Source organism: Quercus suber, unplaced genomic scaffold (assembly GCF_002906115.3).
Source record: "Quercus suber isolate HL8 unplaced genomic scaffold, Cork oak 2.0 scaffold_812, whole genome shotgun sequence".
NCBI classification, from domain to species: domain Eukaryota; kingdom Viridiplantae; phylum Streptophyta; class Magnoliopsida; order Fagales; family Fagaceae; genus Quercus; species Quercus suber.
In genome coordinates, this window is record NW_027070244.1 from 177,901 (window position 1) to 194,419 (window position 16,519).

Sequence of the window (16,519 nt, forward strand, 5' to 3'; positions counted from 1 at the left end):
AGAGGATGAAAAAGGGAACAGACAGATCTTCCAAATATTGAGGAGAACAGACGAAAAGATGAAAAGACCCTTCGGATGGTAAAATTCACTCCTTTAGTTATGCTTGTTAATCAAATTTTGGTGCAAATTAAAGATGAACACTACCTCAAATGGCCCCGACCATTACACTAGTCATCCAACATGTGCGACAAGAAGAAATACTGTCGTTTCCACAAGGATCATGGCCATTACACAGAGGACTGCAGAGACCTGAAGGAGCAGATAGAGGAGCTCATACGAAAAGGAAAGTTACAGAAATTTGTGAAAAAGGGAGATTCCAGAGATTCCAGCAGGTCCAGGGACGACAATAAAGAAAAACACGAAGCTTTTCAAAGAGACGAAGACCATAAGCCCCTTTGCCCATAGAGCATAATAGGGGAAATAAAGACGATCACAAGAAGACCATCCATAAGAGGATCATTCAGATCCCTTAAGAGGTCACACCAAAGGCAAGTAAATATCATCCATGCGATACCACCCCCGAAGCAGAGATGAATGGAGAGAAATATCTTGTTCTTGGAAGAAAATGCTAGAGGAGTGAAACAACCCCATGACGACCCCTTAGTCATTATGCTCATGACTGAAGGATTCAATACGAGGAGGGTTCTAGTAGATAATGGGAGTTTGGCGGATATTATTTACCTATTTGCCTTCCAGCAGTTAAAGATAGATCAGAAAAGACTTCGTCCGTTTGAATCCCCCCTGGTCAGCTTTAGTGGAGACAAGGTGTACCCAAGGGGAATAGTATCACTGACGGTTACAGCTGGTTCATACCCCCTCCAAGTTACCAATCAACATAACTTCTTGGTAGTGGACTCACCTTCGTCCTACAATTTAATTATAGGAAGACCCATCCTCAATTGTTGGAAAGCAGCCACTTCCACACATTGTTTAAAAGTAAAGTTCCCAACAAAAAGAGGGATCTGGGAGATAAAGGGAGACCAAGTGCTGGCACGAGAATGCTACCAAGTAGTGCTAGTATCAAAAGAAAACCATACATGGATAATTGAAGAAAAGATGCAAGAAATCATGGAGAAGCTGGAAATTATTGAATTGGTGGAAGGAGATCCAGTAAAAATGACCTAGATAGGGACGAGTCTGAACCTCTAAATGAAGAACGAAGTCATTAGCTTTTTGAATGGTAACCTGGATGTGTTCGCCTAGAGTCATGAAGATATGCCTGGCATACCAACTAACATCATTCAACACTGCCTAAACATAGATCCAGAGAAGAAGCCCATCTAGCAGAGAAGAAAGGTTTTTGCCCTTGAACGAAACAAAGCAGTTATGGACGAGGTGGATAAGTTGCTCGCCACTAACTTCACCAGGGAAGTATATTATCCTGAGTGGCTGGCTAATGTCGTCATGGTCAAAAAGACAAACAAGAAATAGAGAATGTGTGTCGACTTCACAGATCTGAATAGCGCTTGCCCAAAGGATAACTTCCCCTTACCTAGAATTGACCAACTTGTGGACTCAACAACTAGGCACAAGCTTCTCACCTTTATGGACGCCTTTTTCCGGGTACAATCAAATTCAGATGGCAAAAGAAGATCAAGAGAAAGCTGCCTTCATCACCAGCTAGGGGCTCTATTGCTACAAGATCATGCCCTTCGGTTTGAAGAATGTAGCAGCCATGTACCAGAGGTGGATAAACCAAATGTTCAGCAAGCAGATTGGGAGGAATGTAGAGCTGTATGTGGATGACATGTTCGTCAAGAGCAAGGAAGAGGAGAATCATTTGGATGATCTTAAGGAGACATTCAACACATTCAGGTAGTACAATATAAAGCTAAACCCGGCTAAATGCACCTTTGGGGTCTCGTCCGGGGAAATTCCTTGACTTCATGGGGTCACAGAAAGGAATAAAGGCAAATCCAGATAAGGTGAAAGCCATCCTCGAGATGTCCTCCCCAGAGATGATCAAAGAAGTGTAGTCCCTCACAGGAAGGGTGGCAGCCCTCAACAGGTTTGTCTCTAAAGCAACAGACAAGTGCATCCCCTTCTTTAAAACCTTGAAATAGGCTTTCGTTTGGGTAGACAAGTGTGAAGCAGCATTTCAAGAACTAAAGTGTTACCTGAGCAATCCTTTGCTCTTGAGTCCATCCAAAGAAGGCGAAGACTTGTTCCTGTACTTAGCAATATCTGCGATCATTGTGAGCGCAACATTAACAAAGGAAGAACAAAGGGTGCAACGCTCGGTGTACTACATCAGCCAGGCCTTTTAAGGAGCTAAATCACAATACCCACGAATAGAGAAAATCACCTTTGCGCTAATAGTGGCATCCAGAAAACTTCGTCCATACTTTTAGGCAAACCCGATCATTATCATGACAGATTAGCCCATTAAGAAAGCGATGAATAAACCTGAGGTTGTAGGACGAATGATAAGCCAGTTTGAAATAGAGTATCAACCTCGGACGGCCATAAAAGCCCAAGTGCTGGCAGATTTCATAGCAGAGTTCACCTCCCCCGAGCACGAAGACAGCCTGGAAGAACCAACTCTCTAGATGATCCATACGGATGGGTTATCCACATAGAAGAGAGGAGGAGCAGGCTTCATCATCACCTCCCCTGAGGGGGAGACTTTAAAGTTTAGAGTTCAACTTAAATTCCCTATAACCAACAACGAAGCGAAGTATGAGGCCATATTGACAGGGCTGAGGATTGCCCAAAGCACTTGGGGCTAAAACTTCTTTACTAAGGAGTTATTCATAGCTCATCATAGGGCAAGTCAAAGGAGATTTCGAAGCGAAGGAATCAAGGATGCAAAAATATCTCAAGTTAATGAACTAATTGGTTAACAAGTTTGATCGGGTGGAGTTTGCTCAAATCCCACAGGATCAAAATGCAGAAGCTGACGAAATGGCTTGGAGTGCGTCATTAGATGATCAGGCGAAAGTGACTGATTAGAGATTGGAAGAACAGAACTCTCCCAGGATCGAAGAATTTTAGACCTTCCCGGTGCACGCTTGCACCGAATGGACGAGACCAATCTTGACCTATCTTAAGGATGGACGATTACCACCAAACCTTGACGAAGCCAAGTAGATCAAGAAATGAGCTGCCAGATTCACTATGCTAAATGAAGAGCTTTACAAAATAGGCTTCTCACAGCCTTACTTGAGGTGTATGGAAGAAGAAGAAGCCAAGTACGTTCTGGAAGAAGTTCAAGGGGGCATTTGCGGTGACCACATGGAAGCAAAGTCCCTCGTAAGAAAGATCATGAGGGCAAACTATTTCTGGCCTACAATGCAATACGACGCAGCAGAGTTCATCAGGAAATGTTACAGCTGGTAGAGGTATGGAAATGTCCAACGATTCCCAGGGGAAAAAATGACAGCTATCACTTCACCTTGGCCATTTGCACAGTGGGGGGATCGACATTATGGGCCATTGCCACAAGGTAAGAGGCAAGAGAAGTTTTTGCTTGTAGCCATTGACTACTTCATGAAGTGGGTGGAGGCAGAAGCACTAGCCACTATCGTGGAAGCAAAGATATAGAATTTTGTATGGAAAAATATTGTGTGCAGGTTTGGGATACTACAGACAATCATCTCAGATAATGGTAGTCAGTTCGACAGTCAGGAATTTCGTTCGTTCTGCTCAAACCTTGGCATAAGAAACAAGTACTCCTTTCTAGGACATCCTCAAGCCAATGGACAAACAGAAGTGACGAATCGAACATTGTCGAAGATCATTAAGGCCCAATTAGTGGGGGAAAAGGGAGCATGGCCCAAGGAATTGCTAAGTGTTTTATGGGCCTATCAAACCACAGCAAGAACCCCAATAGGAGAAATACCCTTTAATCTCATGTATGGCATAGAAGCAGTCATCCTTGTCGAACTAGGACTCACCAGCCTCAGGAAGGAGTTCTTTAATGAAGATAGCAATGATGACCAATTGAAATTGAACCTGGACTACTTAAACGAACTTAGAGACCAAGCAACTCGAAGAATGGCCAAGTACCAAAAACTAAAGTTCAAAAGATTCAGCATCGGATATCTTGTCCTACGGAAAGTAACACCTGCAACAAAGGACCCAGCACAAGGCAAGTTAGGGTCAATATGGGAAGGACCATACCGAGCTGTCCATTACTCTCGACGAGGAAGCTACCGCCTAGAAGACCTGGACGGGAACAAATTACCTCGTCCTTGGAATGTTGAACACCTGAAGAGGTATTACAAATAGGGACTGTAGCTCATTTGTAAGCAATTGATAATGTTTTATATCCTTTCAAGCAGATTAATAAACATACTACTCATGCTCTACCAATTTTTCTCCTCTCGTTCTCTGCGAGCTTGTCCAACCAAATCTCTGATTGAATGCAAACCAAGTAAAACTTGGATGATAAGATTCCTAAAATGGATGTAAGTCATCCAAGTAAAAGTTAAAATGATAATATTGCTTAAATGGATATACATTGTCACCAAGTAAAAACTTGGACGATATGATTTCTTAAATGGACAATAAGATTCCTTAAATGGATATAAGTCGTCCAAGGAAAAGTTAAAATGATAAGATTTCTTAAATGGATGTACATCGTCACCAAGTAAAAACTTGGACGATATGATTTCTTAAATGGACAATAAGATTCCTTAAATGGATATAAGTCGTCCAAGGAAAAGTTAAAATGATAAGATTTCTTAAATGGATGTACATCGTCACCAAGTAAAAACTTGGATGATAAGATTCCTTAAATGGATGTATGTCGCCCAAGTAAAAGTTAAAACGATAAGATTCCTTAAAAGGATGCACATCGTCCCAATAAAAGCCAAGACGATGAGATTCCTTAAAGGGATGCAAGTATTTCAACTAAAAACTAAGGCGAATAGATCTCAAAGACGAAGGAAGATCGTCCACCAAGTTAAGATGGCAAAATTCATAATTGGACAAAGAAAAAAAAAATTTTCTAAGTCCCCAATGGATGACAAATGCATAAACAAGAAGCGCAAACAGAAAGTATTCGCAAGCAAAATGAACACAAGGAAAATAAGCATATATATATATATATATAAAAGAGTTGTAAATTGTTCAAAAGCCCCAAAACAGGCAAGGCAGGGTTTTTTTTTTTGGTTTTTTTTTTTTTTTAAAAAAAGGAGGAAAAGCAGGAAACTAGGCCTCAGGAGCATCAGCCCCTCCTTTCTCGGGAATTGGAGGATCTTTACCAGTAGATGCAGCAACTTGGGCAACTTGAGCAGCCTCATTTGCCTCAATCTCCTTGTCAATGGCTTCGAAGTCTAGATCGTTCAAGTTCGTCTTTGGACCATGCTTCACCAAGTATCTCCTTAGCAGCTCGAACCCTTTGAAATACCAGCCAAATAAAATGGTGTTATATTCATCCGTGAGTTGGAAGGCATGGATGGCCTTGGCCACAACACTTTTCATCTTATGGTTGGCAACCGCAAGTTGATCGTCCCTCTGCTTCACCAACAGCTTCTCAGCACTCAACTCCTCGAATAAAGCCCAGATTTTTTTCCTTGGACGTGCTGTTGTCGTCCATTGCCGCTATCAAATCCCTCCTTAAACTTGAAGCTTCAAACTCTAACGCCTCCACTTTAGAAGTGGCCATCACGGCATTTTCCTCGTTCGTCAAGTACTGGGAGGTGATATGCATTGTCTCCCCTAACACCTGGCAACCAAAACCATGCAGTAAATAAGATCAACTAAGATAAGTTATGCTTATGGATGAAAACAAGTGGAAATGAAAGAAAGTTACCTGAACAAGCTTATGAACGTGGCGACTCACCATCTCATGGGAAGGCACGCCTAAGATTTCCTTCAGCTCTTTGGGCAACCTCGTTAGCCCAAGCCAGAGTCGTCCCAACATCCGCTTAGACACTTGCTCCTACCTTCTCCTTCCCTTTGTCTCCCGTCTTGTGCTTCTTCACACGAGGAGTAATCTCCTCGAGGGAAACGCCCGGGAAAGCAATGCCCTCTTCGTCCGGGGTAGGAGTGGACGCACCTTTCTCCGTCATTTCCTTCTCTTTCTCCTTATTAACAACCCTTAACCTCCGCTGACCAATATTGGAGAAGGGTTCGTTCTTCTTCACCTTTATTCGAGCGTACAACTCCTAGTTAAATTTCATCGTCATCTCTGCAAAAAGAGAAACAATAGAGAGGTTAAAAGGAAAGAAGAGAAGAAAGAGAGAAACAGAAGAAAGACGATCCATTTTTGTCCTAAGAAAACTTACTCTTTTCTTCCAGACGAATGGCACAAAGGACGAAATGAGAAGGCTCAGGTCCCAAGCAATGACGAGCTAAGGTCCGAGGGTTAACCAACTCGTCAAAATCGTCGATCGTGCTCGTGTACCTTATAGCTTCCCGAACATGCTCCTTAAACTTGCTTTCAAGCTCAGGACTCTCCTTAACTGCAAAACAAGAAAACACACAAGGTCAGAATGAACGATCAAAGTAAGTAGTGTTAAAAGAAAAATGCGTCACATAAGAGGCAAACACACCAAGTTGAGGGGTCTCCCACCGACGTAGCAACCTAAGGACATCCCCCCAAAAGTCGTCAGAAAGGGTCTTCCAACCGTCACTCAAGGCGAAGAAATATCTAGACTTCCAATAACAGAAGGACGAAGGTAGATCAACGATGAGTCAAGACCTTCTATCCCAAGGCACAAGCTTATAATACCCAAATTCTTCTTTCAGACGGTAAGGTAGACAAACTTATTTAAAGTGATTATATCCCCATCAGTTATGATTGTTCAGATCACCATATAGCTTATGACGATTCTCCATGAATTCGGAATAAGCTGTCTTGGAGCTAATTTAGGTAGCGAAGGAGTTCCATTATGAATGGTTGTACTAGAAACCTAAGGCCACACAAGAACGCAACCTCGTAGAAACAAACCTCACCATAGGCGAAAACACAAGACTTCTCACCCTTCCCAGGAAACTAGAATCGATCCCTAAATCTACCAGAGGTATCTTCACTCAGAGAGCACTTTTCTTTGAGGGCGTGAAATGATTGGGGTGAGGCAAAAACGGAGGGTAGGGAGGACGAGGGTACAAAAGCAGCTATGTCTGTCTCAACCTTAGCCGTGCTAGCACTAGATGACAAGTCTGTCTCTAAATCACTCAATCTAACCTTAGAACCCATACTTTCCCTCTTTAAAACCTCTCGTACAGACCCAAACCAATCCAAGGATTGGCGCAATAGTGGGTACAAACTACCCAACACAAAGCCTAAGCTACTATCGCCTAAAGCAAAATCCCCAACCCATGGGAAATCTCCACTAGAAAAACCTATAAACACACCCAAACGAGCAAAAAAGAAGGCAACAGAGGGGGATATCAGAATAATCCACCATCAAGAAAAAGGAAAAACAAAGCTCTAAAAGGGAAAGGAGAACAAAGAAAGGGAGCAAATAAAACTTCAAAAGGAAAAAGGAGCAAAAAGAAAGGGGCGTACATGAGAAATGGAAGAAATTGAGAAACCAAAGGGGTAAGCGTAGAAGGGGATGAGAAATCAAAGGAGTAAGAGCAGAAGGAAAATGAAGAAGTGAGAAGAAGAAAACAAGGGGTTTAAAAAGGGGCACCTCAAAAAACGTGGGAAAGCTGAAAAGTTTCATTGGGACCGAGAACCCCTCAGTTGATCTGGGCATGACACGTGGCCACGTCGAACGCTACACCGCCACTAAGCAATAAATATGGAGGGGTGGAACCCCAAGCGCAATAAGTCCATTGGACGAAGGAAAAGCCATCGATTCACAAATAATGGCAAGGTGTTATACAGCTGCAATAAGTCCCCTTACCGTTGGAGAGTCGAAGATCCTCTCATTAACACCTCATGGAGGCGTTACAAATACCACATTGAAGCCACCATTAAAACACCTCCAACGGCTAGGAAAAGGAAGCAGGTGTATATATACAATCACCTCAAGACCTAAGGAGGTGCAAAATTCTAATCTTGACACTCTGATATTTTGGTATTAAGGCTCTCTTTTCTCTCTCAATTATCTGACTTCACCATCGGAGGTTCTGTGGTAGGTACCACACCGGTGTTCCTTCCTTTTCCTTTATTCATTCGTTCTTGCAGGGCTTTGGACGACCTTGATCTGCTCTCCTACTGGACGATCATCTCGATTAACGATTTTAGCATCATCAGAGACCAAAATGATAGCAAATTTAAAAATATAACAACCAAAATGAATGTTATAGTCTCACTTCAACACTAAAGTTGATAATGTGTCGTCAATGTGTCTTTTCAAACGGTTTTTGTTTATTGTCCAACACTTTAAAGATTCAGCATATTTATTATATGAAAAGTTTAAGAGTGGAGTTTGATGAGAATAGTAATCAGAGAGAGATCTTACTCGATCCTAACAAATTTTGAGACTGAACAACTTCAAAATTTAGGTTGAAATATAGGTGACAATTTGATTTTCTTCATGAGGCAATTGGAGTGCTGATGATGTTCAAACCATTTCTTACTGAAAGACGAATTCCATGATCAGAGAGAGATGGCTGTATTATATTCGAGAACAGGGGTAATCTTGATTAGCGTCAATATACTACTTGTCAATGTTTTTAGAAAGAAAGAAAAAAGAATCATAGAAACCATTCAATCCCCATTTATGTCTTAGGTCATGGAAATATTGTAGATGATTTCCTTATAATTGTTTGTAATCCTTGCATTGTTATTAAACAATTATATCCTGATTTATTAGAGCAATTGCAGCATCAAATTTTTGTGATGCCTCGATTTCCAGTGGTTTGCTGTCAATTAAAACACCAAGCAAAAAAACTTATGAGTCCAAGTAGTAGTCAGATTATGTACATGGAACCAGTCCAGCCACTTATCAAAGGCACATGAGTTTTCGAGCTGTCGCACAGTTCACTTAAATGGGCTCATAAAATTACAAGTAAATATTATTTGCTTGATGCAAATGATGTGAGATCATTTTAAATCAAATTGAGATGAGCTACAATATTGGATTTAGCAAGCTCCACGGAAAAATAGACTTTAACATGGTAAATGGTCCAAAGGCAAAGATAGATTTATTCCCATGTGGTTTGATTGATATCAACGCCCTGAGTTCAATCGAATCTATGGGAACACAAAATTAGTTCTTAGGCCACCCGTTAATACTATTGGAACCCGATAAAATTAAGTTATGACTAGACCTACCTAAAAAGATCTGTACTTCCCCCATCCCTTATACCCTAAACTAGGCCCCTTAGATATTGATTACTTACCACTAAGTATTGTAACGGTCATGCCCTCCATCTACCTCTCCTCTACTCCAAATCGCCACCGCTACCACCTTCCCCCAATTGTCCGATTCTCCCACCATCATCTATTGACTTTTTTGTGTTTTTTTTTTGGGTTAATTGTAACTTCGGATTTTTCTGTGCAAATAAAAATTTAGAAAATTATTTTCAAGATCCCAACAAAACAACAAAACCACATAATTTTTCTTTTAAGTATTTTTATTCCACTGAACAAACTGAACCTCGAAGTGATTCCTTGAAACCTACTGGCATGATGCTAGTAGTTATTTTATGCTTTTCATTTTGCTCTCTAGGAATTCCATCAAGTGCAACCAGATATGTGAGCATAGTTCCCAACCAATTTCATCAATTCCCCAATCTTTTACAATCCCTAGCCCTAATTCCAAAAACCATAGAATCTTCTTTGACATACGACTGCTACATCAAAGACTATGAAGTGCCAGCATACAAATGCATTGGAATGCTAGGTTTCATTGGAGTGTTCCATTGTAGGAAACAATGATTAAACTCAATATGCTGGAATATGTTCCTCTACAACACTAGGGGGAGGACATGGAAGACACCAGAAAATCAAATACTTGAGAGGATTATAGTCCTTGGTATTTATAGAATGATTACAGAATCAACTGTATGTAGTACATGCAAAAAAATATACTGGTTTCACAAATATCTACTAAAATTAAACATGTGAGACTGCAAGAATCAGAAAAAAGGCCATTCTTTTTTCTGATCTCAAAAATACAAGCAGGAGCTCCAATCCTCACACACCGTTGCAATAAGCTTCCAAGAGCCTTTCAAATAGGAAATCTACCAAGTAGGAACCACTAAATTTGAGGTATAATAAGCGTAAAGGAAGCATGGTGAGACACATAATTTGACAAGAGCCAACCCCAAGAGTGAAACATTGATTGCCTGCTAAACTTGGACCTCAGTGGTTACAAATCAATCACCACTTCTTTTCGATGTATGGATCCTGTTAAGGCCAATTTAAAATTAATTCCATTAATTTTTGGGTCATAAGGCTCAAGATGTTGATTCTAAAGCCACAATTATGATAACATTTGAATGAAAAGTATATAATAAGAAAGCAATCAGTATATAACAAATGAGGCAATGTTTAGGAGCCTTAAAATACATCTGGAGTGCAATGGTACCAAAGAGAACTGAAATTGCAGAGTTCTTGACTAAATGGAGCTTATAAAAGTATGATGAATTTACTCATACAGAGAGAGAGAGAGAGAGAGAGAGAGAGAGAGAGAGAGAGAGAGAGTACCGAAATCAATTTCCATGCAGTTACACTGCAGAAATTGCTTGATACCCTTCATCCTCCAGAAGCTTTGCTATCGAACTGTCTCCTGTCCTCAAGATTTTCCCATCCTCCTAAAAACCACGGATTGAAATAATTATATTGTGATTAATCGGGGATTTAGAAACAATTTCATAAGCTGTATACTACTTACAACCTTTTCAATTGCACAAGGAGTGCCTTGGCACAGGAACCAAAATCTGATTAGTGACCATATCAATATATCCACTTTAGTACATAATTTGGTGCATGAAAGTGATGAATCAATTTATAGATCAACAAAATCAGAATAAAATTGAATAGAAAGCACTAATTTTTCAATTCTAATGGAAATCATTTCTTTACGTAGCACTTGAAGACAGTCCATACAAAATTCAACCATTGGTTTTATTGAGCCATCATCAAGGCTATAGCAAAAATCAAAGCTAGAGTTGCAGATTTGAATGGTTGAGGCGTTGAGCCAACTTAGAGGCCAACCAAACCTCAACTTGAGGGATTCTGCCACTTATCCCAACCTTGCACAATTATCTAGACCATAGTTAGGCTCATTTTTAACAAAATTGTGCTAAATTTTCTTAGATACACGCAAGTAAAAGCTTCATATTGAATGCCATGTAAGATTTTATAACTCTTCTTCTTTTTTTACATAATAGTCCCATGCCCTACCCAATCCCCCACATCATGGCAAACCCAAAACCCAAAACAAAATTAAGTAATTCTTGAAGATCTTTGAATGACTTACCATAACATGTATATATGTAGGCTTTATGATATTCAAAAGTCTTGCATAATGAGTAATCATCAACACAGAATTCTTTGGAGTCAAAAGCCCATTCACTGCAGCTGCTACGTCTCGAAGTGCATCAACATCCAGTCCAGAATCAATTTCGTCCAAGATAGCCAAGTCTGCACCCAGAACCTGCATATAAAACAGCATATTAATACGAGAGATTAAGTAATTTATATAACTCAAGATATGCAACAAATCACAGGTTAAAAAAAAAAAAAAAAATTAACACAGGTTTTATACTCCTGTGTACACCACATGCACCTAAGTTCCTTCTCATAATTGCATCCACATCATTTTAGCCTTCCTAAGAATCCTGACCCTAATGTAGGGTCTTAATTTCAAACTACTTCAACTGTTATAAAAGGTAAAGTTGACTTCACTAAAGCCATAACATACCATCTCCTAATTAATATAAGGGAACCCAATACTTATTGTCAAAATGTTAAAAAGAGAACAAAAAAAATCTAGTTTCCATCTTATAAGGTCAACTTTGCCTGACTAGATCACAAAAGAACAATTTTACAAGAAGAAATCCATAAGGCTAGGTTTGGTTGGGGTGATTTTAAGGGGGATGGAAAAGGGGGAGGGAAAAATTGGTGAGAAAATGGGGAAGAGGGTTGTTTGGTTGGGAGAGGAAAGGGGACGGGATTTTGGTGGGGGCTAAAGTGATTTCTCCCTGGGCCCACCAAAATCCTCTCCCCAATTTGGGGAGATTTAAGGAGAGAAAATAGGGGGAGGAGAGGGATCTCAAAAAAACACCAAAACTGCAACCCCCCCCCCCCCCCCCCCCCCAAACTGTGCCTTTATCTATTTATATCAAGTGGTGGGTTTTCTATTTTTAAATCAAACAATCGGATTTGAGGTTTTTTTTTTTTTTTTTTTTTTTTTTGAGAATTAAATGGTGTCTTCCACTTCTAATACAATAATATATATATATATATATACACACACATATTGTATACTGGAACTATGGAAAAGTTTATTTATTTTTATTTAATGATTACATAAAATTTATTTCTTATATTATGTAATAGAAAGGCATAGGAGTAACTTTATACCAACTATATTTTCTATCCTCTCATTTTTATTCTCAACTTAACAAAGGAGTTTTCCACCCTTTACTTTTCCATCCTCCAACCAAACACACTAGGAGAAAATTAAAATCTTTTCTATCCCCCACTTTTTCAACCCCCCTCCCCCCCGACCAAACGAAGCCTAAGAGAATTGGCCAAGTATGATTATCCTCCAAAAATAGGTCCCACATGGATATAGAGACAACAGATCTTTTCTCTAACGTTCCATTGTGTCTTATATCAAAGACACAATGGGACGTTAATTCAAAAAATTAGTAGTCTGGATAATATGACACAAGATGAAAGATAAAATAGAAAAATATTCTTACTGCAAGTTGTAAAATTTCATTCCGCTTCCTTTCGCCACCACTGAATCCTTCATTTACATTTCTATTAAGAAAGTCTGCCTTCATATTCACAAGTTCAAGTTTGGGAAAAATGTAACCATAGAACTGCAAGGACAAGAACAATGTCAGCAATTCAGTAAGACAGCAACAGCCACCCAATTACTTAGAATTCCATCTCATTAATCAGAAACAGAAGATCTATATAGTCGAATAAATGTAAAAATGCACACAGATGCAAAGGAAAATATATTAATTTATCTAGAAAATCCAAATTCTCATATATACACATCTAACTCTGTATTTGATCAGCCATACAATCATAATCGAATTTTCCAAATTGATGAACTGATTATACATAACAGGGAGACAAAAGGTCACCAATTAATTTTCTATATCATCTAAAAGGTTTAACCAAGAAGATTCTGATGCAGGAGCATCCGCATTAGTGCTTTGCATTAGTAATTGTAGTTGGCACTACAGTAGCATGTGATAAGTCCACTAGTAGTGCAGCAGCTGGAGGTTGGTTCGTGCAGTGGTTCAGCTAGGGTTCCCAGGCTGGTGTAGTGCTAATTTGCAGCTAAATAGATAAGTTTTAGTGGTTACAAATACCACTTGTTGTAACAAAGGTAGTTAGGCAGCTGGTTAGTTAGAATCCAGCCAATCAGATTGCTTGTAACTGTCTGTTAATTGCAGCAGCCAATCATATAGACTTGTAACTAATTAGTATTAATAGTCTGCTACAGAATTGTAAAGACAGGTCTGATTTCATGCATTTAGCCTTAGCCTTGTGCTATTTCAGGGACTGCTTTCTCTGTGCAGAGTTGTTGTTCACCGATAAGTTTCTCTAATCAACTCTCACTATCATATATCACGCAAAGGAATTCATACTCATCTCCTTCCAGTTAAAATACTAGAAAATTTAACTCAACTAAACCTTACATAAACTGGGGTTTAAGATATATCTTGTCAACTAATTGGGGCGGCTCACAGGCAATACAAGCAATATACAACCATCAGATTCTCAAGTCTCTGTAAAAGCTTATTTGGAGCTTAAAAGTTAAAAGTACTTCAGTATTGTGAGGCAATGAGTTTAAACAAACCTAGTTCCGCAAAACAAACCTTAGATGTATTAAGTTGTTAAATATATTTTGAGTAACAACTAATAACCCAAGTCACAGAATGATAGAAACACTTATTCTTATTATTTTTATTTTTATAGATACAATAGAATTAAAACCTACGGTTTCTGTTTTATAGGTGATAATTAATTTGTATTTGGTGTAAGCGGAATTTGAACTCAGTTTCCTTATCAGCTGATCTAACTAGAACCCACGATGATAGAAACATATTTGTAAGTGAAACAACACGTAATGCAAATGGAATATTTGAATTTTGGTATATAACAATAAAATGAAGACGAAGACAGAGATAAAGATGAAGGCAGTTGCTGAAAACTAAACCTCAATGGGTCCAAGCTCAGGCAGCCCAAGTTTTCTTCTCCGAGCGTTATAAGCCATATTGAGAAAGTCAATATTGTTGACACCAGGAATGGCAACCGGAGATTGGAAGCTCATAAAGAGTCCCGCAAGCGACCTTTCCTCCGGTTCCATCTCCACCAAGTTCTCCCCTTTGAACACTACACTCCCTCCCGTCACTTCGTAATCCGGATGCCCAACAAGAACCTGCATACATTGTACAACATCTCACTCACACCTTTTCTTTGTTCTAAAAATGCAAAACATGGCGGCTACAAAATTGACGTGACAATAAATGTAATCAACCCCACTTCCAACGCATAATAAATATCTAAATTACATGTTTGTAACATAAATTGACGTGATAACTTTTAAATCTAAATTAAATTCTCGTAATTAGTGACGCATCAGTTTATAAACTAAACAAACCTTGGCCAGCGTGCTCTTCCCAGAACCGTTCTTTCCCATAATTGCGTGAACCTATTCATAAAAATAAAAAAATAATTAAATGAATGAAAATTAAAAAAAAAAGAAGAAAAAAAAAGAAAAAAGAAAAGAGAATTGGGTACAGACCTCTCCTTCATAGATTGTGATGTTAACGCCTTTGAGAATTTGTTGTTTGGATTCAGCAATGACGGCGGTGAGGCCTTTGACTTCGAGGAGGAGGTTCTTCTCGTTTTGGATATGGGATGATTCGGGAGAATCGACGGCGGAGAGGGAGGCGGTCAAGGAAGAAAGTGACAGGCGGTGGCGGTTAGAGCGGGGACGGAGGGCAGGGAGTGTAAATTTGAGGGAATTTGGGGGCGAGAATTTGAGAAGCGAGTGCGAAGAAGAAGGTAGTGACGGAGGAGGAGTATGATAGGAGCAGCGGAGGGGCAGAGCCATTGAAAAACAAGAGACGACACTACTGTGTAACTGTGTGTCTACTTGAGCCTATTTGACTTTTAATTAGCTAATTCTCTGTCTCTACAGGTAAAAGTGTCTCACTCTAAAATCTTTTGGGGTTTTTTTTTTTTTTTTTAAAAGAAAAAAAATTTATTTTTTCAATTTCACTTTTTAATTTTAATGAAAAAAGATATAATAATTTCATTAATTCATAATACATGTATGTAAGATTATTCATAATGATTGTTATTTACCACCAGATTAAAATATTAATTAATTTCTTTTATTAAAAAAAAAAAGATACTAATTGATTTTTTTTTTTTTGGTAGATGAGGTTTAAAATTGACTTTAACAAATGAGTTAACCATAATCCACTATCCAAATTTTACAACCTAAGTTATGTTTAAATTGTTTTACTAACTTCAGTTTTTTTTTTTTTTTTTTTTAAATTATTGTTTTTCTAACTTCTAACATGTTATGGAAAAAATAAATGTTTAGTAACAAATGTGCCACATAATTGGCCTCTAGTATACGTGAAAAAAATCAACACATATCTAAAAGAAAAAACTTTCAACCTCACAAAATCAAGTAAATCTAATGCTTAGAAGGCCTATTGTAAGGCTCTTATCACTATCAAATTAACAATCCCCTTTCGGCTACAATATCATAGGAATAAATACTCTGTCAATTCCAAAGCTCCAATAGCCACCAAAGGTGTAAGGGCAAAGCTTGAGTTTGGTTCCTCCAATGCATTGGACTTGTTGCGATGATGTGACTAAAAGTGAAAATGTGTTACCATCATCACAGAAGGGATTTTACTATAGAAGAAAATGAAAGATAAATTTAATTCTATGCAATATTTAATTTTTAAGGATTTCATTGTAAAAGATACTAATTTTTGTGTACGTATAGATATATGTGTTTGTGTATGTGTATGGAAGATTGTATAGACTAATAAATTAGTAACACAAATCGGCCCCCCAAAAGAAAAAATTATGGCTCCATTGCTGGCTAGATGATCCAAAACAAAGGCAACTAAGTGTGTTACTTGAGCCCTAATAAAGCCGTCTACCCATATCTGATTCGAAACAAAATGGCCTAGCCTTTGGTGCTCCACACCATGAGAACCACAATTCCCTCTCCATGTCTACTTCAGACTAATAGATCAACATCAGCACTCAACATTATAGACAAACCTTGACAGTGATGTAATCCAACAAGAAGTTAAAAATTGTGCAAATTGTGGCAAAATGTATAGGAAAGTATGTGTCCTTAGAATAGTTGAGATTTAAGAGCGTGTGAAGTCTCCTATCCTAAATTAGGCAAACAAGTTTCTACAAACCATTTAAGTAGGTTCAATG

General features: G+C 38.8%; 1 protein-coding gene across 2 annotated transcripts; it reads right to left on the reverse strand.

The window, feature by feature from the left end:
• Positions 1-9,849: 9,849 nt before the first annotated feature.
• Positions 9,850-15,208, reverse strand: LOC112040608 (ABC transporter I family member 6, chloroplastic). 2 transcript variants are annotated; one of them, XM_065767479.1, is made up of 7 exons: positions 14,847-15,208; positions 14,703-14,753; positions 14,259-14,480; positions 12,781-12,903; positions 11,331-11,507; positions 10,556-10,662; positions 9,850-10,255 (listed from the first exon to the last, which is right to left on the reverse strand). In XM_065767479.1, the coding sequence occupies exons 1-6, from the start codon at positions 15,156-15,158 to the stop codon at positions 10,576-10,578; spliced, it is 972 nt and encodes a 323-aa protein (XP_065623551.1). In that variant the 5' UTR covers positions 15,159-15,208; the 3' UTR covers positions 9,850-10,255; positions 10,556-10,575. The 2 variants fall into 2 exon arrangements, with proteins under 2 accessions (XP_065623551.1, XP_065623552.1); XM_065767480.1 differs by lacking the exon at positions 10,556-10,662.
• Between the last annotated feature and the right edge of the window lie 1,311 nt (positions 15,209-16,519).